Raw genomic sequence first — 24350 nt, 5'->3', positions numbered from 1 at the left:
TCCCATCTTCGCCATTGAGGGAGAAAGATAAAGGGGAAGGGAATGGCCTGACAATAGGAAGGAGGGGGAGCTGCCAGAGCGTTTTGATTGTTTCTTTATTCACGTGAGATAGTGCTTTTGTAGTTCTTCAAAACTGTTCTGTGGTGCAGAGTGCAAATAGTCTAGCTGATATTCATCTCAAGTTAATGTCTCCTACAACTTCACATTCCACTGTCAACGAGCATGCAGGCAAGTAAAGTTAAGTGCTTCCTTGTTGGTTAGAATAGCCAAAGGCAGAGCTTTCATGGTAGCTTTTGGAGATGCTGCAGTTTACGCTTCTTCTTGACTTAAGTTGTGCATTGTTAATGATGGCTACTGCTTATTAGGCACTGTTTATTAAAACTTGTTTATCATTTTACCTCATTTGTAGTTGTGTGGTCTTGCTGCTTAACTCTTTAGTGATCGCAAAATAACAGACAAAAATTCTTGGGGGGGTGTCTTGAAAAAAATGCTTTTTATAGATGCAGTACTTAAACAATCGTGGTTTAGCATACACCATAATCTAACTATATAAAGGCTTTTTCATTCACACGATTTTTATTTATTTATGCACTACTTACACACTTTCTTACACACTTTTCAATAAGTGGTCCATAGTACAGAAAAACCTGTTCCGCTACGGCTTCCACCTTGCTAACGAAGGGCACAAAATGCAGTCCAGCGAGCAACATAGCGGCGCCCAATGATCACTTATTGAAAAACTATACCATGAAAAAAATCTCTCAGTGGAAACACTTGGGGAAAAAATATCTACGAAATGTGAAAAAGCTTGAGTATAAAAATATGACAGTAAAAAAATTTCGGAAAACACTCAAACCCATTTGTAACAATATTGAAGTGCTAAAAAAATATCATTGTTATTGCTAATAATTATTATAACCAGGTCATGCCAAAAGCAAATGAAATTGCAAACCTCACAGCATTTAATGACTTGAAAGTAGCTTATAATATTGATTTCTTTTGCAGGAGAAAATCATCAGTCAATTTTGACCGATTCAGGGCATATTTTGTTCACATTATGTTCCATAGTGCAACAAGAACACAATGGACAGACACAAGTGCTAATTTAGTGTATCTGTCTGTCCCTTGTGTTCTTGCTGCACTGTGGAACATAACGCGTACCCACTAGCCCTCACCCTGTGAAGTTATATTTTGCTCATATAGTACATGTGCTGTAGTGTAGGATGGATGGAAGGAATCAACTTTATTAGTTGAAAAAATGTCTTCCGGGGTAGTCCCCTACTAGTCCAGGAGTTTACGGGCTTGTCCTTATCCACCAGCCATTTCTGGCCGGCGGACTGAGCGGTCCGCAAAGCAGCCTCTCTCAGGAAGAATGAATGGGATTGGGGAGGGTGGAGTACTGCCTTGGGCGAAGGACATTTCCACAGGTAGTGGAAAAGCGAGGATTTGGTCAGGCCACATGCGTCACAGTGAGGGGAAAAGCCGGGGTGAAAGCATGAGAGACTGTAAGGGGAAAGGAAGCAAGCCATCTGCAATTGTTGCCATGTGGCACTGGATAAGGGCGACAAGGTGCTGTGGGATGGGGCAGTGCCATGCAGCTGTGTTTGTGGAATATGGTGATTTGATGATATGTAGAAAGGACCGATGTGGCCTCTTGCGCGGTTTTGGGTGCCTGATCATCCGGGGCTCGGAAAGAGAGTTTTCGGGCTAGCGCATGAACGCGTTCATTACTGGGGATCGAGGTATGCCCAGTGATCCACGTCAGATTAACCGTTCGGTTGAGAGAGGTGGCTGTGGCAGGAATATCATGGGTGGCCGGTGTTGCCATGCCGTTTAGGTAATGGCGGTATGCAGCCTGAGAATCTGTGCAAATTTCGTCTATGTCTTTGTCAATAGTGGAGTGGGCCAGTGCAAGTGCGATGCGGCTCCTTCTGTCTCTACAGGCAAATTAGTTCGGATAGTGGCGGTGGCGCTCACTCTGCTGTCTTCGTAGGCTGCGACTGCTGTGAAAAATCCTACATTAGAATTCTTTGCCACGCCAATATAAAGGATATTGGAATGGTTTCTGTATCTTTTGGTGTTATAACTGGCTCGATCCTTCCGCCTACCCTGATAAAAGCTAGCGCCCATATTGCGCGGTAAGGGCTTCTGGTATATGGGATCCTGCGTGCATGGAGAGATCATGAAAGATGTAGGACTTCCTGTGGTGGGGATGGATGGATTGAGACGGAGTTGTCGCAGTAGGCATTGACCTGTTTCCGTGTGACTCAGGCAGACCAATTGGTTGGTGCGTTGAGCCTCTAATAATTTGTTCACGGTATTGTGAGTACTAGTGGTCAGCAGACTGATTAGTCCAGCAACCTGTTTGGTCTGTCTTAGCTAGAGCTGAAGGGTGGCGGTTACATCAAGTGCGTTGTTAATGAGAAGGCCGAGAATCTTCTCCTGAGATACAATGGGCACTGAGTTTTCGTAGACGTGAAGTTCAATGAGGGGATCCTCAGGTAGAGGTTTCAGCTGCAATAGTTCCGATTTAGTTGGAGAGCAGTGGAGGCCTCTGTTTTCTAGATAGGTGGTAGTGAGGTCTCTGGCTGACTGCAAGATATCCTGGGCTGCTTCAAGTGTTCCGCCCTTTGTCCATAGGGTTATATCATCTGCGTATATGGTTGTGGAGCTCTGGATAGTAGCAAGGGCCTTTGCTAATGGTGCTAGGGGCGCATTAAAAAGTAGGGATGATAGGATCACCCCTTGAGGGGTTCCCCAGTTAGACAGGGCGAAAGGTTGGGAGTGTGAAGGAAGGCCCAAACATATTGCCATATATGCGTGCCGCAGCCCGTAGTGGCTAATGTCGTCAAGATATGGTCATGGCTTATCGTATCGAATGCCTTGTGAATATCCAGGGCCAGCTAGCGCGTGTGCATACACACACGCCCACAAATACACACTCACAAGAAGCCGCTCGACTGGCATTCAGGGCGACGAACCTGAGCGCAAGCAGGAAGCTTTTGGCCCATGCGTTTCATTTTGCCCCCGACAACGTATTCAAGTTTGGGACCTGTGTCAGAAATGAAGTCCCGGAGAGGCTGTATCATTTGTAAGGCCTCTTTTTCGTAGCTTCCAGTTCTTCGTCACTACCACACAAGATAAAAGCTGAGGTCATCACCTCATTGGTAAAATTTTCATTTTTCCAGACTGCATCGTCATTATACAACTCTTGACATGCCACTATAATCATATAATCTGGACCTTAGCATCACTGGCATTCTGAACGAAGCCCACTTTCCAGAAGCAATTCGTTATGGGAAGTCTGATGAGCGTGCAGGTTAGAGGAAACTGTGAAGGTGAAAGGAAAAAAACCATCCTCTCAAAATGCATGCGCCTCAGTGACTGACAAAGTTATATATAGGCATGGCATCGGTGCCAGCACCGTGGCAGCAATGGACTGCGGCACCGAAAGAATTTTTGAAGTCTTGGTCTTTTCTCCTCCCCTGCTGAGCCATGGTATGCCAGTGTTTCTGGTGCATAGCACGTGTATATGCATGGTCACAATTTTCACTTTCACAGCATCTGGTCAATCAGTCAGTTGGCTCCGTCAGATCCTCATGTGCTCGCTTTTGCATTGTGAACATGGTTTGGCTGGTGTGGTTGTAGCTTTTGAGTGTTTTTGTCTTTTATTTAAGGTTAGGTCCCAGTGACCAGATTTAATGTTGCAACGAATGATGCGCTATGACAGCATTGTTATAAGGGGCTTATTTTACTATAAAAGGTATTGTAAAGCTGACGGTGCCACGATAGCCTATTGTTATATCTGATACATTGTTCTAACTGCTCTTATAAGTGGGCTTGGCTGTTTGCAAATAGTGGTACAGTGTCTTTTTTATTGCTCTTGAAAAATATGGCTTGCGTATGCACAAGTTCCTTTTTTGGGGGGTTAACTCTTTTATGACCATAGTATAAAACAGGAGACTCTGAAGGGACACCATTTTTGTTTATATTTGAGACCACATTGCTCTGAATAATTGTTTCTTCTGCATCAACACCTGGTGGAAAAATTGGTGATGGATTAGCTTGGTTAAGCCTAGATATCAGAAGCGAAAAGCTTCGGCTATGCCATGTAGCTTGTGGTTCCTTGGCATAGTTGTCGCTTACCTTGTTGTTCACGGTTGCACCTTATAGATATTCCATGGCTTATCATTATGATGAAACATTGATTAGTGCTGTACATCACATAAGATTAAACTTTATTCCGATTCCACATCATCATCATCGTTACACTTCTGTATAGACATAAACACAGCCCGGTGAAAGCGCGTGGCACCGGCTAAAGGTCAACCGGCAGAGTTGTGGCGGCAGCAGTGACGGCTCCGACCACCTGCACCTCTCCTGTGACGCCATGTGGCTTGCGCATGCGCAGCTGTGGCTTTTATTACGAAAGCAATACTACGCCAGGTCCAACCGCTCGTCGCTGTGTGCCTTGTCCATGACCATGACCGTGGTCCCCTGGCAGGAGCTGCCTACTTGGGTCTTTCGTTTCACATGGGACGGTCATGTCAGACTCAGCCTGCCAGGACACTTGCATTCACATTACTCCTATAGGCTACTAAGGCACGTTCATATGGCTTGGTTAAAGCAGGGCTTTATATGTGTTTCTAACGACAGAGCACACACGAGACTCGGGAGTTGACTAGCCTAGTGAATCTTTTCGCTTAAAAAAAATGTGAATCACACTGAACTCAAAACTATAGTCATACTATCTGCCTAGATGGGGCTACGTGTCTCAGTGCATGAAAATTTGCTTTCTGCTGTGCGTCGAAAACCATTGTTCATATATGAACATTGGGGTCCCACGTCTCGTATTTGTTCAGTTATGGGCAATAGATTATATCATTTCATAAACAAAAGAAAAATCTTTTGCAGGCAGTAAAAATTAGTTGTATATCCTAATTACTTGTAGCAAGCAGAAACATGCAGCACTTGTTAGGCATGCTGTTGCATGCTTCATGTGTTGGTTCCATTCCCGGTATGTACTTAATACACATATATTCTGCCTGAAACGCCTCATTGGTGGTGTGTTTCTAGGCTGCCGTTTTGGTGATGACATCCATGCCCAGTTGAGCAGACACTGGATTGGGGGGCTTGTCAACCTTTCTGTTATTGACCTTACAGACATTTATGCGTTAGTGTCAGTGTTATCTGCATCATGTTAACTCTTTCATTAGAGTCTGAGATGCTGCTGTACATCTCTTGTGACAGTCTGGGTGAAATGTTGGCTCGGTGAATGAAGGCTATAGGCTTTAAATAGATTATTCTTTGTCTTCGTATTGGCCAGCTGCTCCCAGCATCTGCCCAAGTTGACAGTTTTTTCTTTTTATTGTGCACATATTTGCAAAGTTGTATTTTTTTTTTGCTGCTCAGATTTCTTGTATCTATCGGAAAAGGGGGGGGGGGGGGGGGTATGTAGGGTATATTGAATGATTATTGAACAGTGCTGCCAGCGTTCGTTCATTGCTATGGAGATACCTGCCAATACACACAGGTTAGGAAGGTTACATTTTTCATCTTTGTTTACCGACACCGGGGCAAGTGAAAATGAGTTTATGGGATATTACCTTCTTAAGTCGCAATAATTTTCAAAAGTGTATTGAGTAAAGGACAGCATGTCAGCCATTTTATGAAGGAACTATTCAGTAGTCCTGCTTACATGGACCAGAGTTGGGTTCACGTGAACCCAACCCAGACAGGCAGCGATTACAGTGGCGCCTTGCGTCAAGTAAAAACTAGCAGATGGTATCCAATTCAGTTTCTTTCCCCAGCACATTCCTCGCATTTCTTATTTTCTCCGCTCCCGCTATTCAGCGACTCAACTCGAACGCGTTTGCTTGCTTCCTGCAGGGCGGTCGAGCATGTTAACCAGCCCCTTGGGGCAGAGTTGACTGGACTAGACCCCTCAACTTGTTGACTGGACGGCGTTTGCATGAATCCAGTAACCGATTTTTGACCTGATAACGAAATTCAGCCTGCCCCTGCTGAGACCATTTAAACAACATTTGTTGCTACTAAGCAGATGCCACTTCGACTTTATGTAGCAAATGCCTTTTCATGAAGTATTTCTCTGCACCAAAATGCCAGTGCTTGAACACCATTGACATGCCTTGAGGTAGAGAGTTGCATGAATGCTGAGGGATTGAAGATCTGTCGAATTCAGTTGAGTCGCAACTGTCCTGTCTAAGGTGAAATGAGATTTCAGCGGAATAAAGGGGAGAGGGGAAGGGTGGAAGCACAGTGAAATTTTTCAGGAGTGGTCATACTAAGCAGTGGATAGACTTCGTCATAAAAAAAATGTGGCCGTATTTTTAAATGTGCCATAAAAAGCTAATTCCTCACGGGCTCAATATTTTGCTAATTTGGGTAAGGCTGCAGTTTCAAGAGTATTTTGAAAGCGCTGAGTTTTTCAAAGCAGGGAAGGCATGCCTTTCGGTTGCACCTCTTTCCATTTTTCGCGGCTGTCTTGGAAATCATTGCAGAGATTCAGCAGTAGACAAAAATGAAAAAGGTTAATGTCTGCTCCTTCTGGACGATGGTACCTTGCAGCAAGAAGCTGTTATAGAACTGTTCTGCTGAGTGGACAAAATATAGTCCATTGCTTGCAGTGATGAGAGAAGAAAAACTTAATTCCCGAGTTGGGATTCCTTCAGCGGCTCTGAGAGCGGACGAACATGACTTTCGCTCGCTCCGAGCCCGTTACGCGATCTCTGGACCGCGCCGCCCCCAAAATCGGGCCTCCCGGGACGCCGCGCGCCTGCAAGGCGAGCCCCGCGTTCCCGGCCGTTTCTCCGTCCCGTGATCTTCGTCGCCTGAGTTCGCCTCGGGTTCCAGACGCTGCCAGCTCTTTTTCGACACCAGCATACACATCCGCAGCGTAGTGAAGGATGCTGCGTCGCCGCTACTGCCATCTTCCACGCCGCCTCCTGCCCATTGCTCTGGCACTACCGATATTGATGTCGACTCGGATGAAGCTGCATTTGCAGACAACTGTGATCCCAATACAGAAGAAGGGTGGATAACACCCAGCAAGACCAAGAAAGAGCGCCTAGCGCCGCGCCCCAGGCACGAACTACATACCATCGTAGTGCGCGTCTCCCACACCCTGCGATTTGAAGCCGTCAAACCGTATGCCACCTTATCCGCCTTCATCTCTGAGGCAGCGCTTCCACCCCACATTCGCCAAGAAGTGGCCATCCAGACTCGGCCGCAGCAAAGAGTCATCATCCTGAAAACTGCCTATGAAGTGGCCGCGAAGCGCCTCGCCCAAGTGGAAGAAATACGCATGAACAACCATATCCATCAAGTCACGCCGTACCTCACCGCACCGCTCAACTCGTGCAAGGGTGTTATCCACGGAGTGGATGCGGGCCTTTTCACCACTGAATTAATGAATTGCCTGGACAGCTATCAAGCCACCATCATCACGGCGAGAATGATGGGTGAGACCGAATCAGTCCTCACAACATTCGAAGGCACCACTGTACCCCATACAGTGCTTTTCCGGCGAGCATCGTACAGGTGCCGCCCTTATCATTCAAAAGCCCTGAAATGTGAAAGATGCAGGACCTACGGACATCGTGCCATGAATTTCCCCCAAGTGCCGGCTTTCTGGAGATGTCCTACGTGTGCTACTCCTTTGCATCAAGATCAGACAACACATGAATGCATTCCCTGGTGTCATCACTGCGGCGGTGAACATCCCTCTTTCGATCCTACATGCTCAGTGCAACAACAAAAGGACAAAGCCAGTATCAAGGCAGCCTACGACCAGCGAGTACACCTCCGCAAAAACTTTCAAAAAGCCATTACACGTACGTCATCACCCGCCAAGCGCGACAGTCGCAGTCAACAAAAAGAGCTGCTGCGAAAAGCGCCAACAACCAAGACAAATGCGAACCAGCAGGCACCGCACTATCAGTGACACATCATGCCACACAGTTCAGCACCAAGCATCTGCGCCCGTGCAAACATCAACGCTACCACAAACATCGGTATGGGGACGTGTGTCTCCACCTCCTGCAACGCCTATTGAACCGTTACAGCAGTGCACCCAACAACGACCGATTCTCAGCCGGCCATTCTACAGCCTCCAGTCGGAAGAGTTCCGAAGCCCACTTCTGATACCAAGGCTTCCAACGCTGACCCCACCGAGGACGCACGATCGCCGTCCACTTCACTGCCCGCAAACCCGCCTGGACTTTCTCCGCCAACGAATCTGCCAGGTACTCCTCACCCCTATCCAGTACCCCTTACTCATTCCTCCCCCATAGCCCAAGCTCCCTTTAACCATCCGCACATTAACCAACAACTCACATTGCTGAAAGAAAGATTAGCTCCGTGTGAACAACACCGAATGCATGACAAACTTGAAGAAAATGGTGTCCAACATTCTAAATATAGTTAACCCCCTTGTCTGCTGCATAGAAGAGCTCACCAAAGTTGTAGTTTCGTTAGAAAAGACTTTTCCAGCTCTCTCAGCATCACAAACACCTATGGAAGCAACTTTTCAATCTCTCAAAAGACCTCGATCGCCTGAGCCCGCACAGCCGGGCATTCCTCCTTCACAGCCGCCCCCTCCACTCTCCCCCGCAACCGGATCCTCGTATATTTCATAATGGATGTTAAATCGGCATTCAGCGTCATCCAGTGGAATTGTTGGAGCTTGAAATCCAACCGCACACCCCTTCATCAGTGGATTCTCACCCTCCCGTTCCTTCCTCAGGTTATCTTACTTCAAGAAACTCGACATGCGATGAATATTCCTGGGTATCGTGCCCTTCATGCTCAACCAAACGAGGCCCCACTCGTGTCCACATTCATTCGACGGGTTCTCCGGTATGAACCTTTAGAACCTCCCGCAGCTCTTGCAAATCACCTGACTGCATTCGCTTTCTACCCCTCCCCAAAACGTAAACCTTTTTGTTTTCTAAATTTTTACAATCCTCCTAAAGAACACAAACTCTTCAAGGCCCTTTTCAGTTTCACTGCAGAGCTCGCCAATAAGTATGAGGTCCTTTTGGGCGGCGATTTCAATGCCCCCCATGTCAGCTGGGGATATTGAAGCACCCTACGCCCAGGCAGGCTTCTGCATTCGTATATCACGCAGCAGCATTTCACTATAATTAATAATCCTGATACCCCAACCAGGGAAGGTGTAGGTTGTCAGCTATCTACCTCACCTGACCTCACACTCTTTCTCGGATCTGCATATGTATCCTGGACTCACAATCAAGAACAACTTTTTAGCGATCACTACATTATCATTATTTCATTAGACATGTGCTCTCGGAAACATAGAATTCAAGTCAAGCACACCAATTTTGATGCGTTCCGCAAACTTCTTGTGAATTCAAATAGTTCCACTGAATCGTATGATGAGTGGGTTCAATCTGTAAAGTGGGCGCAGGCACAAGCAGCTAAAGAGGTCACCACGGCCCCTGCCCAGCATCCAGACCCGCATCTGATCCGCCTGTGGAAGCGCCGAAAATGGATCCTGAGGCGGATCAGGGAGCAGCCCCAAAATTACCAGCTTAGGGAGCGAATAGAATCTTTGGATCTTCAAGTCCGTCAGCACTGTGCTTCCATTGAGAACTCGAACTGGGCAAAAATATGTGATCAGATTGACGGTAGCTTGCATCAAAAATCAGCATGGCACCTACTTCGTGCTTTACTTGGTCCGCAACCGCCCCCCCCCCCCCCCCCCCATGCCAACTCTAGATAAGCACTTAACCATACATGGCCCAGCACAGCTTACTAAAACACTGCAGGATCTTTATATACCCCCACCACTGCTATGCTCATACCCCTCGTACTCGGGGCCAGATAACCCAGACCTCAACGAGGAATTCACGCTGGCAGATCTGGACTGGGCTGTCGCGAGAAACTCCAAAACATCTTCCCCGGGAGATGATGAAATCACTTACACATTACTTCGGAACCTTCCTGAGCACGACAAGGAGCAACTACTTTCCTTCATCAATACACATCGGTCAGAGGGAACTTTCCCCCAGGAATGGCGTTCCTCTAACATTGTCATGATCCCAAAATCTGGCAAGCCGCCGGCACTGCAAAACCTCCGTCCCATTTCGCTTACTTCTTGTGTGGGCAAGACGATGGAACGGATGGTGTTGGACCGATTTCAACGTCATCTGGAAACCACATCGTTTCTCCCACATAACCAGATTGGCTTCCGCCCCCACGTGTCTACTCAAGATCTCTTTTTGCTTCTCCAGCATACCTTCCTTTCACCGCCCTCCTCCCAAGTCCATGCCCTAGTCACAGTAGATGTGCGAAAAGCATTCGATAATATCTCCCACGATCATATACTTCGCTGTGTTCAAGAGACTGAGTGTGGGTCCACTCTCTACTCATACATATGCAACTTCCTCAAAGATCGCACTGCATGTTTCCGCATAGCAGGCGAGAATTCCCTTCCCTTTGCTCTCACCCGTGGCACCCCTCAAGGCGCTGTTCTTTCCCCCACCCTCTTTAATCTTGGTATGGCCCCACTTTCACGCCAACTTCAAAAAATTCCAAACTTGTCTCACATATTATGCTGACGACCTCACGCTGTGGTGCACACAAGGCTCCCCAGGGGAGGTCGAGGTAATACTTCTACAAGGCCTCGATATTATATCCCAGTTTCTGACTTCTGCTGGGCTCCAGCCAGCACCAGAAAAGTCCGAGCTCCTCCTCTTATCGCGTACCAGCTATCAGGGATCCGTCAATCATCACATATCTCTTCATTTAGCCAACCATCCTATCCCACAGGTTTCTTCATGCAGAATTCTAGGCATTAATATTCATGAAAGGTCCAATCAATTAAGTGTCAATTCAGCGATTAGCACGTGCCGCTCCGTTACTCACCTGGTCAGGCGTGTTGTTAAACGCCAAGCAGGATTGCAAGAAAAACAAGCCAGTCAGTTAGTACACGCAAGATCAAAAAACAGCGCGGCTACTTGGGACAAACAGAGAGGAGAATAACGGACAAGCGCTGACTAACAACTGAAGTTTATTCGAAAAAAGCACAGGTAATATACACTTTTTTTCCTCAAGAACCAGGACGCATGCGCTCCCAAACAAGCATCAGTCTAATCATGGGAATCTAAATATACAATCTCAGTGTCGTGCAGAAGCACCGATGGCGTGCTCACGCAACTATCCCCTTTTCTATGGATGTGATAGGCTTCCGATAACTCCCTGGTTAGTTGATCCTTATGCCTGTAGACTAGATTAGTGTTGTTAAAAAGAGGTGTGCATAGTTTTTTATCAGGATATCTCGGATCATTATTTGTTAACAGACTCCCGAAGGCGTTCCAAATTCATTTCCTGCAATAACAGGAAATGAATTTGGAACGCCTTCGGGAGTCTGTTAACAAATAATGATCCGAGATATCCTGATAAAAAACTATGCACACCTCTTTGTACAGGAAATGAATTTGGAACGCCTTCGGGAGTCTGTTAACAAGTCAGAGAGAAACTGTTTAGAAATTTTATTTTCTGCCAAAACCCACAAGCCGGGAATTCCTTTCAGATGCATAGTTACGGAACGCGCCTCCTGGCAACACTCCGTATCGGGTTTCTTGCAGAAATGTTTGGACACGCTTGTAGTTGATGACCCTTTTTTGGTTTCTAATTCAGTGGCCATTGTAGAGTATTTACAGTGTCATAACCCTGGTTCAAGTGGAATGTTCAGCATTGACGTCCAAGATTTGTTTTATTCTCTTCCTCAGGATAGGCTCCTGCAGTATGTTAGAAATTGTATAACGATTGATAATGATGAAGAAGAGTTTATTTCGGCTTGTGGGGTGTCTGTTGAATCTTTTTTGGAACTGTTAATGTTTTATTTGCAGTCGACTTTTGTGGAATGGGAGGGTGAACTGTATGTTCAAAAAGCGGGGGTGTGCATTGGTTCAAAAGTAGCACCCGTACTAAGTAATATTTTTCTTTGCTATGTGGATAGGGCAATAAAAAGTAGCTTGGGGGAAGGTGTAAAACAGGTTTTTAGGTATGTTGATGATTATTTGATTTTTGTGCAGGGGGACTTAATGGGGCAGGTTGGTGAAATTTTGAGGGTCTTTGATAGTTGCGGGCAGGGTTTGAAGTTTACTTTCGAGGTACCGAGCGCCAAGGAGTTGCAATTTTTAGATTGAAGGTTAGTATTAAAGTTAGATCATGTATGCTGGGCTTTCCGGCAGCGCTCGGAGAAGCCGTTACTTAGTTACAAATCAGCCCACTCAAAATTGGTAAAATGTGGTATAGCTGTCGCGTGCTTGGGGTCTGCCCTTTCAAAATCGTGTGAGCATGAAATGATTAGTAGTTTTGGACAGCAGATTGACAGATTAAGATTGGCGGCATATCCGGATCAGGTAATCTCGCTTGCCTGTAAAAAAATTTTAAGAAAACTAAAGTCGGTAGATAGCTCTCAGCCACAGGAGCAGGGCAGTAGAAAGAAGTACGCAGTCATCCCGTACGTACACCGGTTGTCGCATAGGTTAAGGAACATAGGATCAAGATATGGTGTTGTAGTATTTTCAGCCCCCAAAAAACTTGCCAAGGTATGTGCCATAGTGGACAGAAGAATGAAGGATCAACAAAAAATAAGCGAGAGGAGGTCGTGTAAAATAAATCACCAGGTTAAGTTCGTACCATGTGCTGAAGGCGTGGTGTATGACATTGAATTTTCTTGCGGAAAGAGGTATATAGGCCAAACAGGTAAATGTATCAACACCCGTCTACGCCAACATAAGGCATCTTTGAAAAATGCCCCATCTTCGAACCTTGCCCTGCACTACAGGGACTGCCCTTTAAATAATGATCCGAGATATCCTGATAAAAAACTATGCACACCTCTTTTTAACAACACTAATGTAATCTACAGGCATAAGGATCAACTAACCAGGGAGTTATCGGAAGCCTATCACATCCATAGAAAAGGGGATAGTTGCGTGAGCACGCCATCGGTGCTTCTGCATGATACTGAGATTGTATATTTAGATTCCCATGATTAGACTGATGCTTGTTTGGGAGCGCATGCGTCCTGGTTCTTGAGGAAAAAAAGTGTATATTACCTGTGCTTTTTTCGAATAAACTTCAGTTGTTAGTCAGCGCTTGTCCGTTATTCTCCTCTCTGTTTGTCCCAAGTAGCCGCGCTGTTTTTTGATCTTGCAATGCACCAACTAGCTCAGATTTCCGTTCTTCTTAGTACACGCACTAGCACTAAGCAAAATTTTATACGCTCTTCCTTATTTTGAACTCACCCAACAGCAAACTATAAAAGCTTCATCAGCGCTCAACAGCCTATATAAAGCATCCCTTAACCTCCCTGTACACACTTCAAACAAGAGGCTCTACGGCACAGGCCTTTTTCTTCCCCTCCCCACATTACTCGTTCTCCACAGAGACAGGCAGCTGGCTCGACTGTCTGGCACTTTGCAGGGTCGCTGGCTCCTAGAGAAAGCAAATCTGTCTCCTATCAACCTGCCTATCGAAGAATCATCTGCACCCCTTCCCTCCAACATGCGCTTCGCCCCTCTACCCCGTCATGTGGCCCCTTGTGTGAATAATGGTCGCAGGGAAGCTCAGGCAGCTCACCGCAGTCCTCCCTTATCAACACAGACAGTAGCATATACAGACGCCACCATATTGGACACAGGTTCTGCGGCATATGTAATCTTCACCCCTTTGGAGGCGAACCCTTCCCTTCGTACATGCGGCCCATACAGCAATCCTTCCCCCATCGCTACTCTAGAGATTGTACCTATCATTCATGCCATCATGTCCTTCTCTGAACTTCCTCGCACTTCTTCGTACACCATTTACACTGACTCAATGGCGGCTATTCGGTTGCTGCAGCGTCGGCTAATTCCTTCGGACCTAGAAACAGCATTACACCACGCCTTACGCTCGTTGGCTCATCGTCAGTCACGATAAGGTGGGTCCCTGGCCATGCAGGGATCACAGGAAATGAGCTGGCTCATCAGCTAGCCCGCGATATCCACATCCGGGCGCCTGTGATCCCTTGGTCAAGCCCTCCGAAGTGGGACGATGCGTTGGCCTATAAACTCACAATTAAGGAACACTACCGCCAACTAAAAACGTCATTTAGGCACATACCCCGCCCCCATAGGCATCTCAACGTTGCTCAAGCACATATACTTCGTAGGATTCAAACGAACACTCTTATTACACCTTGCCGACAATTCCATTTCCGTCTTCGTTCAGACCCTTCCTGTTCCAACTGTCCTGCGCTGTATGCCAATCTAGAACACTGCCTCTACTCCTGTCCAGCTGCCCAGTCCAGTCACTACATCCCCTTCCCTTCACCTCCCTCCTGGAGTGCCTGGCTGTCATCGGCACAGATGGAAGACCAGCTTGCCTTGGTAAACCAGGCGAAGGATATGTTGAGTGCTTAATTTGCGCTCTTAAATAAAGTGTTTTTCTCTCTCTCTCTAATTCCCGAGTTCGATTCAAATTGCCATGGGAACTCACAGGAGCTTCATTATTTCCTGAGGTCATAGACAGTCATCACTCTAGCCTTACAGCAGGTTCATTTATGCTCATGCTTGCTGTCCATAATGGATGAACATTGTGTGTCAGCATAAAAAGAGAAAGTGTGAAAACTTAATGCTAGTAATTGTAAAATGTTGACTTCATTCTAGTGAATGGCAGTGAAGCCCAGCCTCTGAGGTCTGTGCCAGAAACAGTGTTAATGCATGTTTTTTTTTTTTTTTTTATAGTAGATGCCTCTTTATATGAGGCATCTGCTAGTGCGCAAAGATAGGAGGAAGGGCTTGAGGTACGACACACAGACATACAGGGCCAGGACAATAAATTAAAATGATTGTTCTTCGGGTGTGAAAGCGAACCACATGATGAAAAGCACGAGTGCTTTGAGTCAATGACAGAACTCTGCAGGAAGGCACGTCAGTGCATGCTGCATCAATCGCCAGCTAATTTGGAATGATAGACAGTGAAATATTTGTGGCTTCTCCCATCTTCTAATGCATGCCAGCAGAGTAGACGAGGAGATTGACTGTATCGACAAAGTGTGCGAGCAGGCTTTGAATTGAATGTTCACTCACTGCAGTTTGTGTTTGTCGTGGCTCCAGTATTTATGCACTGGGCTTACTTAATTTCGAGAGCCCTCAAGCCGCATTCTCCGATGTTTCTTGTGGTCTCTCGTGTGCACTGTTTTGTCAGACAGCAAACCATGCATGAGCACACACTTTGCACTGGGTACTTTTACCTTCCAGAACATTGCATATGTCAAGGAGAGAGAAAAACCTGACGAACGAAGCGATGCTAGCGCTTTGGTAAAGCTTTGTGGCACTGTGTAGTATAGAGACTCCTGCTACTCTTCATCATTGTGAATGAGGCACCTTGCACGGCTGCTTACGTATGTGCAAGCTCCCCACATTGCCATTTATTGTCTTCTGAGAGGCCAGGCGTTTAGGTTTTTCTCAGTCATGGAAAGATCTAGATCGCTGGTCGATGTTCTTGCTTGTTTAGAGGGTCTCAAAGCACCCTGCATCTTTGACTTAAAGATGCGACAAATGAGTTAAGTACTGTATTTTTGGCCATGAATAGCAATATTGTATGTGTAGTGAAGTTTAGTTGAGGGATTACATACTACAGCCTGGGACAATTTGCAAGAATATGCATTTTTGGGGGTTTCGATGATTACATGCACAAGTGTGTAAAACGTTCAGCAGATGTTCGGTATTGGTATTTTTCCCCGTTGATCGAACTACTGGGCACATATCCTCTGGTGCCAAATTGAACATTGAAACAAGAAGGTTGTCCTTGTCAGTCTTGCACCTTACTTGTGATGGGTTCTCAAATATTACAAAAGAGTGTATACGGCTGATTTGTTTGAAAGCCATCCTCATAACATAATTTCTGCTCGGGAGTTGTCGGAAGTGTTCGGAAATGTTCATAACGGGGCAGGAATATAGTCCGGAGTTGTTTGCATGGAGAGCTGTAGTTGAGGTGGTGTCCCTACCTGTGTGGCATTGTTCAGCTGTACCTTTATGGCTCTGTAAACTAATCTACAAAGGAGCTATTGTGTCTACTCTTAAGGTGAAGCTTGAGAGTTCCCCTGAGTTTCTTTTAAAAATGAAAAAGCAAAAATTTCAGTGAAAATCTTGCGTTAGTGAGATTTGTCCGTGAAATTCCGCTAGTGGCAACTACTGTGCTTTTTCTTTCCTGTAAACCAATTATATAACGTCGGTGAACTCTGATGCGTTCAACGGAACGCTGGTTGTGTTCGACAAGGGGCGTGCAATGTATCGCATTCAGCAGCAACGCTCAGGCTTTCGCATTCCTCCACTGCAGTGCTCTCGGAAATTTTTCCTTTCAGCATGTGCGCTTTGTTTTTAATGCTTTGCCAATTTATACAGATATCAGCAGCATATTCTGGGAAAGGTTGAACAGGCTTCGCTGACATATTTTAGCACTGATTGAGAAAGCCAGCCCCAGATGTCTTGCTGTAGACTGTTTTCTCTGTTGCAGTTACCCTAATGCTTTGCATGTGTTGTGCACATGTGCTGTTGTATGACACATACCCAAGGCTGCACATTAAGCATTGATGTTCTGGAGCTTTGTTTTTCTCTTTTATGTACAGTATTTATAAGGTTTTGTATATTTAGTTCAATTTTCTACTTAGGAGATACCTTCAAAGTACTAATTAGATTGTGGGGATGAAGGGTGGTTGAAAAACTGTTAAAGCACATTTCGTACATGGATATTAAACAAATGAGGTTAGAGAGCAGTGCAGCTAACACTTTTCAAAATTAAAACAGCGTAATAAAACAGTTGAATGAAATACATGCGGGAATCAAAACAGCATAGTGAATCATGTAATGAACAAGATATCGCAGTGGCATTTAGTTATTCAGACTGGTAAGGACCTGATAAATTGTATGGAATCATTGTTATTGGTTAATGATACAGGCAGGGAATTATATCTTTAGAAGTTCCTTGCAGATATAATTGTGCACGTTACTGTATTGCAGTAAGACGGTAGGATCTTTTATTGGTAATTGCATAGCAACAAGAAATGAAGGGGTCTGGCTGAATACATCAGGAGCAAAATAGAAAACTAGTAGGAAATCATGGAACAGGCAGATGCGGATATGGTTTTTGTGAGCAGCCAGTGGAAATATTTTCTTCATGTTTTCTGACGTTGCAGGCCAAATTAGTAAAGATGAATTTAAGCTGTCATGGAATTAAATATATAGTTTTTGCCGCGCTATTGTGTGCAAGCTACATGGGAAGAAAATAGAAGGATTCTTGCTTTGTAACAGTGAACATTTGTCGATATATTAATGCTCAATTCATCCCCAAAGAAGTTTAGCGGAAAGTGTTTTGAATGTTGCATAAAGTCATTTATGAGGTTTGCTCTTCCCGAATGCCTAAGGATCGCTGTAATTTCATAGGGAGGCAGTTTGCATTGGCAATAGCTTGACAGTGATGAGTCATGGAGTCCTGGGAGATGTCGATTTTCCCTCTCTCTCACATCAGTAGCCAATTGCCCTTTGGCATTGCTGGGCCCCTTGGAATGTTTCTTAGACAATGCAGCAATTTTTGCCAAAAATGTTGTTCTATTCAGGTTAGCAGGTTGGCTTGGCCACACTGTAGGGACCACTCTGGTAGTCTTCAACCAATATTTTATAAGCATAGAGGGGTGCTTGCGGTCATTCTGCTGAAGCTCATATCCACCCCAACCAATATTTTATAAGCATAGAGGGGTGCTTGCGGTCATTCTGCTGAAGCTCATATCCACCCCAGAATTCTTGTATGACTATTGAAGTGCAACCTTGTCAGTAGTTCTTGGTGGGCTTCTTTTGTTGGCACCTTGAATTTGGTAACGAGAGATGCATTTGCTGAAAAGGGTTGGCTCGAGGCCGAATGAGGGTAAGGATGGTAGAGCAGTACTAGGTGTGACCCACAACGGAAGCTTCGCGTGCAGACCTTCATGATGCGTTAAGTACCTTTCTAGTACATTTGCACTTAAGGTGTAAATTCGGACAGTGACTGCAGGTTTGTGATGCTGTTTCGTAGCCGTTACCATGTATACATGGCGCAATTTATATCTGTTGTGGGGCAGCTGCCTTATTGATGAGGACCTGATCTCCCTGGTACAGCCCTCTAGGTTAAGGATCTGGGTCTATTTTCAGTGAAGGAAACCACTGCACATGTGAAGCAACAGCTGCATACAGTTATGATCCTGCTACCACTTTTTAATGCCAGACGTTGATAACAAGGTTCACATCTACTATATTCGGTGTGGTAGAAATAATGGATGCAGTCTCTTGCAACTAGCAAGAACTTTGATTAGTCTCATTAATCCATTTGCCAGTCAATGAAATCAATCATTTACATTTGTTGCCTGTCTACTCTTGAGATCCTTTAAAGCCCAGCTTTTTGTACTTCTTGCTAGCTCTCACAAGCAACGTCTTTTTGGCTACTCAGTTGGTTTATCTGGGCTGTCCTGTTGGTGATAAAACGGCGACGAATTGCATCTCTTCACAATTTATGAAATTGTCAACTGCGTGGCTCTTAGAGTCGATGGTGTTTAAACATGGGCAGTGGCTGCTGACAATTGCTTTTCATAGCGTATTACTTAAGTTACATGCACATCACCCTTTCTGTTTAGTATTAAAAATATGCTGTAATGCTAGTAATTAAAATGATGGCCATATAATAACGTAGAAGTGGTCAAAAAATGAAAGGATGAAAAAGGAAACTGAGCTGGAAGCAAGCACTTGCATCTCCCACAACCTTCAGTTAAAGTATGGGTGTGTTGTTGAACAAAACCATATTCAGGAAGAGCAAATCTGTTATAGTACCTGGATATTTTGAATTACGTGAGAACAAAAATGAAGTACTGCTTGTTCCACAATTACATGCACCCTATGGAGTGCTTCTCCCAGCTAAACTGATGAATTGCCAGGGCTCAAATTTCGATCAAAAGATATCATATATTTGCATAGTCTGGTGGCGCTTTCTCGTTTTCGTCTCTGGCAACATTACCATAGCGGTTTGGCGAAGGGAGAGAGGTGAACGGAGCCCCATGAGAGAGAGAGAGAAAAAAAAGCACCTTTCAGCGGCATTTGTAACGAATTTCGTTGGTTGGCCGCCATGAGTGAATTAAATAAAAGCCTCACACTTGTGAGTGTGATCTAAATTAGTGACGGCGCAAACAGGTCTGTTTCGCTGGCTGCCACATTAGACCTCTGTCATCCCCACAGCTGATCATCAGCAGTTTCCATCAAAGTCATTCTAAAATCAAGAGCATGCATGCATTTGTATGCGCAAGCCCAACGTTAGTGCATTGCCGGTTTAGTGGAAAAACCAGAAAGAAAGGCGCATGGAGGCATTTTTTTTTTTTGACGAGCATGAAGTAAATCTCGCAAAATGGCGGGGGGAGGTTTGAGCCGAGAAGTTCAATTAATATTGGCCTGAATGAACTCAATTAACATATATAAAGCTATCTCAGTGTCATAGGGTAGTGGTGATTAAGTGACCTTCAAATAATTTGCATCTTCTACTCAGTATTGATGTTGGATGCACTCGAACTTGCCCAGTTGTGCTGGATAAGGAATTTCAAGCTGGTATACATTGGGGCATTGCTGCAACTGCAGACCTTTCATTTGTTGTGCTGCATTTCTGAGTGACTTGCTAATTTTTTGTTTTGTGCAGGCCTTTAGGTGAAATGTAGAAGCACTAAGAAATCCTGAGCATTTTCGCTGAATTTTTTTTTTTCCTTTCACGTGTGCAGGAACAAGGCGATCGCTGACTACTTGACATCAAATGGGTTCATGGAAGCTCTGGAGGCGTTTAAGAAGGAAGCAGACATGGTGAGTGGCAGGGTATTGGAAATGGGCTTCTTCTGAATCTGAACAGGGGCCAAGGTGGAGTGCTGGCACACACTGCGGAAAGTGTCACAGTTATGCCAGAAGGACTAAGAGCAACAGATTTAGCACTGCTTTAGTAATAGTTCTTGCTGTCATTGAATGGCCTGCACTGACATCGTTTGTGTGTTTTTTTTTTTGTCTTTTTGTATTGATTGGACATGCATGTTTTCATGCTGAAGGACGAGTCTTAGTAAGCCTGCTTTAGCACTTATTTATTTTCAATGTTATACTGCAGCAATGCATGGATGTGTGCCTTCAGGGCCAATTCTAAGTCAAATGAATCACTGTGTGCACCTTTTGCCACACTGCTGACCGATACGAGCTGTAACTGGGCTTGTGACTAGTTTGGCTTGCTGGATAGGGGCTCTATATTTGTTTTATGTTTTGCTTGTATTTTGCTAGAAATGGAGGAAGCAAGGCTTTTGCCTGAGCACTTAAATGACATCTGAAATGCACCTGTCAAGGCCACTGACAGGGTGCCGTAACCTGCAAAAAAGATCAAAAAAAGGCCTAACCATGCACGATGAACACGACTGTGCAGAGAAAGAGGGAAGTGAGGCCAGTGCAGGATCAAAGTGTGCATAAGCTTAGTGGCTTTAGTATTTATCAAACACTTGTGCCCACATCAGCTGCCACTTTGCTACTGCCTTTGAGTCTCCAGTGTACAGGTGCCTCCTAATTTAAACAGAGCACACAAGCAATGGATAGATTAGTCTGTGGTGTGATGTGACAGGAAATGCACACAGGTTGCACATTCGGCCAACCTGTGCTTTACATTTGATCTTCCCATTTTGGGTGGTGCATTTGGAGAAGGGCTTATAAGCAGTGTTTGTAAGGGACACAACAAAGTCTCTGCCAGGCAAAGCACAAATCACAACGCAGATGCAACCATTCAGTATGAAGGTTACCCATTCTTATAAGCAAAAGGAGGAGGTTGGAACACGTCATATTGATGCAGCGGGGTTGTGGAAAGGTGGTTTCCTGTGGTAGATCCTTTGGCATGAAGAACTAAAAAACGCATACTCTGACCCATACAGCTGAAAAGGGGCACTGCTTTGTCTACACAGCCAGTAAAGTGAACATTAAAATTATTGCAAACATTAACATGTGTCGGAGGTTTCAGATTCTGTGGGTGCTATAGCATCTGCCTTGAACAAGAATTATATAACAAGAATACCTTATGTTATGATCTTAATAACACTGGGCAACCAAGGGTGTAGTCCATCTGACTCTGAGCACTGTTGATTTTTCCCTGTGCTTGATTCCTCTATGTGCAGCCGGGTGACATAGATAAGAAATACGCTGGTCTTCTCGAGAAGAAATGGACGTCTGTGATCAGGCTGCAGAAGAAGGTCAGTGCATTTGCTCTCGTTTTGTCTTTGCTTCAAGTGAGCAGATAAGGGGGATATCAAGTATAGGACTTTCCGCAGTGATTGGTTGGGAGAGACTTTGAGGGGCCTCGTAGCACTGCTGACAGGGAACTGCCATTTGGTGGAACGTTTTCTGATTTTGGCAATTGAGCATTGTATGGAAGAAGGAATGGAGAGTGTGCTTAAGCCCTGGCAGTTTCTGCCACTTTATGATGGAGACAGAGCACAGAAGGCATTCGTGCGCTGTGCAATGCCAACGTACATCAACCTTATAGGCACTTTGTACACACTTGTGTACTTTGCAAAGTCGTTGTTTTCTTTAATGTGTCCTTTATCGAGCGCTGTTTTTTATCATGTGCATTCAGTATCCTTCGTCTTGCCATTAGGATGACCTTTCATGCCTACTAGCAAGCGCAGCAAAGGATATTTCTCAAAATAATAAGCTTAGTGGGATGTCTTTTGCCATTCTGTTGCTGACAGATTCTTCCACCTGTACCATTATCTTCTTTTTTTTTTTCCCCCGTACTTGTGTCATGTAGATGGGAAAACAGAAAATGATTCCACAGTCCCTAATATTGTTGGTTTCATAGATCCTGATGTGCTAGTAGCATCAAAGTTTGCAGTCATTTTGAGTTTGCTATGAATTTTGCATGTGCTTTAAAAAATTAACATAGGCGCTTGTTATTGCAACAGCAATTGACTGACTTTGTTGAGGCCGAGATGGACCAAAAATTAGTTGTTTTCAATTGAAGTACAAATTAACACCTGAAATAACACTTTCAGAACTCGAGGTGGTCCAAATTAATAGAGGGTCCTTCACTATGGCAACCCTCACATTTATGTTTCGCTTCGGGGCAGTAGGTCCCTCAATTTGCGGTTTACAATTTCCTTTGTATAGCAGTGCATCTGCTAGCCCCCGCGTAGCTTTTGACCCATAACTGTTCGTTAATATTGGTTTGTAATGAAAACATGAATACTGTGGAATGTCAGCTTAGAAGTAAGGCATCCTACAAGACTACATAATTCAAAATATAACATATTTGTGTGGGGCATACGTCCAGTTGTGGCAGTATAGAAAGATAAAATTGTTCAGTTGCTGAAATGCCCCAGTTGTGAGGAATGTAGGATTGAATGGAAGGTTGAGTGTTGCAGTCTGCTCTGGGCTAAGGAAATTTTGCTTTTAGTTTTGTTGCCTACGCGAGAATAATTGTCTCCTGCTGTGAACACTGTTGATCACCTACTGCAACGAATCAGTGAATGTAGTCTTTCCTTCAAGCCAAAGCCTAGAGGCTACATTTTTGTAGGTACGAGATGAAGCACTTCTGTATTGAAAAAGGAAAAGCAAGACATAGCTGGGTATTCTGATTAACGTGGTAATCTATGTCTAATTAATTGAAATCTTTTTTTGCTGGGACTGTACACTTAACATACTCCACATATCCCAAAACTGGTTTATAGACAATATTAATGCATTCAGGTGATGGACCTGGAGAGTCGGCTGGCGGAGGCAGAGAAAGAGTACATCTCAGGTGCTCCCACTCGGGAGAAGCGCTCCCCTACGGAGTGGATCCCACGGCCACCAGAGCGGCATGCTCTGATGGGCCACCGGTCACCAGTCACGCGGGTGGCTTTCCACCCCGTGTACAGTGTCGCTGTTTCGGCCTCGGAAGATGCCTCCATCAAGGTCTGTGCACATCCGCACTATCTGCCCTCCAGGCTCTTGCTAGGTCTTCCAGTGACTTTGGGTTATGTATTTGTTGTCTGAATGACTTGCGTCATGTTGTAGGAATACTGCTTAACTCCCGATCAAGTTTTTTTAACGTGATAGTCTAAAAAGCCTTATTCTCGACAAAGAACTGATGTCGGCGGTGCAAGTGAAAAACCACGAGCATGTCCCTGGCAGGTGGTTGTCAGCAGGTGACATGGCTGGCATTGATTGTTCGACAGGTTGTGTGACATTACGAGATCATGTGACATAGCTGAGATAGGAGGAGCTGTCAACTGTAGTAGCTGCTTTTGCTATGAGGCTGTGCAGGTACGGTAAAATGGGCTTTATACCTATGTAAGGGGGTCACTCGCATAATATTGTGGCTTAATGTATATAGAAAAGTATATGTGAAATAATAGAGGCACAAATCAAGGGATTAGAGAGTAAAAAGTGCATGTTGGGAACGAGGATTTGCACCGGGAGCCATAGACGAAGCCATAAATGGTGTCGTATGATACCCTTAAAGACAGAGCTTATCTGTTTGATAAATTATATTACAAGCCTCATTACACGGAAATGTGTCTGATGCTGTAGTTGTTGTCAGGAAAGATGAAACCTTTCAAAATGATGTTGTCTTGCGGCATCATTATCGGACCTCCATGCGGCGCTATATTCCCCTATTTTATATCAATATTGTGACGCAGTTGTTTTCATGCTCTGGCTGGTGTCATAACATTTCGTTCTCCATTTCGCATGCATCTTCTGTTACATTGGGATTTAGTTCGCGATAAAAATTTGAGCAAATGATGTATTTACCTCCGGTTCCATGCCTTGATTCTTTGAGCAGACCACATGATCTAGCAAGACAGCTGTCGTCAGAGGATGGGGATGAGAGAGAGGGTGCCTTCTGGTGTATTTGCTTGAAAATACGCCTTCTGTGACTTATTGCCAAAAATCATTTGGTGCACCTAGGTAAAAAAAAAAAAAAAAAAATGTGACGATGTTCGAGCTCTGCTAATCACGAAATTTTGTGCAAAAATGCTGGTCTCAAAGTTTGGTTTTGTCAGTGTTAAAGGTCAAGGTCAAATGGTAGGTCACATGGTCAGAGGTCAAAGGCTGGGATGATCAAATGGTGGGCCACCCATGACTTTGCTATGTTATGCATGTGTGTGTGTTTGGTGGGAGCCCCTTCTGCATGCTTCATTGCACTTGGCAACCCACTTAGCCCTTCTCGTATTTTCACGAGTGGATTGCCAAGCATAACACCGCTACCACCATTGAGAGGGCATTTGTGTTGCCGGTTGATTTGTC

The 24350-nt window shown here is 44.9% G+C and overlaps 1 protein-coding gene and 1 pseudogene across 1 annotated transcript in view; both read left to right on the top strand.

Moving 5' to 3' along the window:
* The window catches only part of Lis-1 (LisH and WD40 domain-containing Lis-1), a 56608-nt gene that overhangs the window by 6000 nt on the left and 26258 nt on the right, over positions 1-24350 (top strand). The window contains exons 3-5 of the mRNA XM_084597426.1: positions 19826-19904; positions 21239-21313; positions 22809-23015. Of these exons, the coding sequence (XP_084453552.1) occupies positions 19826-19904; positions 21239-21313; positions 22809-23015 (361 nt within the window). The remainder of the gene's footprint in view (positions 1-19825; positions 19905-21238; positions 21314-22808; positions 23016-24350) is intronic.
* On the top strand, positions 10077-14456 carry LOC146194473 (uncharacterized; annotated as a pseudogene).

This window comes from Amblyomma maculatum, chromosome 3 (assembly GCF_055883805.1).
Source record: "Amblyomma maculatum isolate TAMU_Amacu chromosome 3, ASM5588380v1, whole genome shotgun sequence".
In the NCBI taxonomy this organism is placed as follows: Eukaryota; Metazoa; Arthropoda; class Arachnida; order Ixodida; family Ixodidae; genus Amblyomma; species Amblyomma maculatum.
The sequence above is the reverse complement of the archived record's forward strand: the minus strand, read 5'-3'. Positions and strand labels throughout refer to the sequence as shown.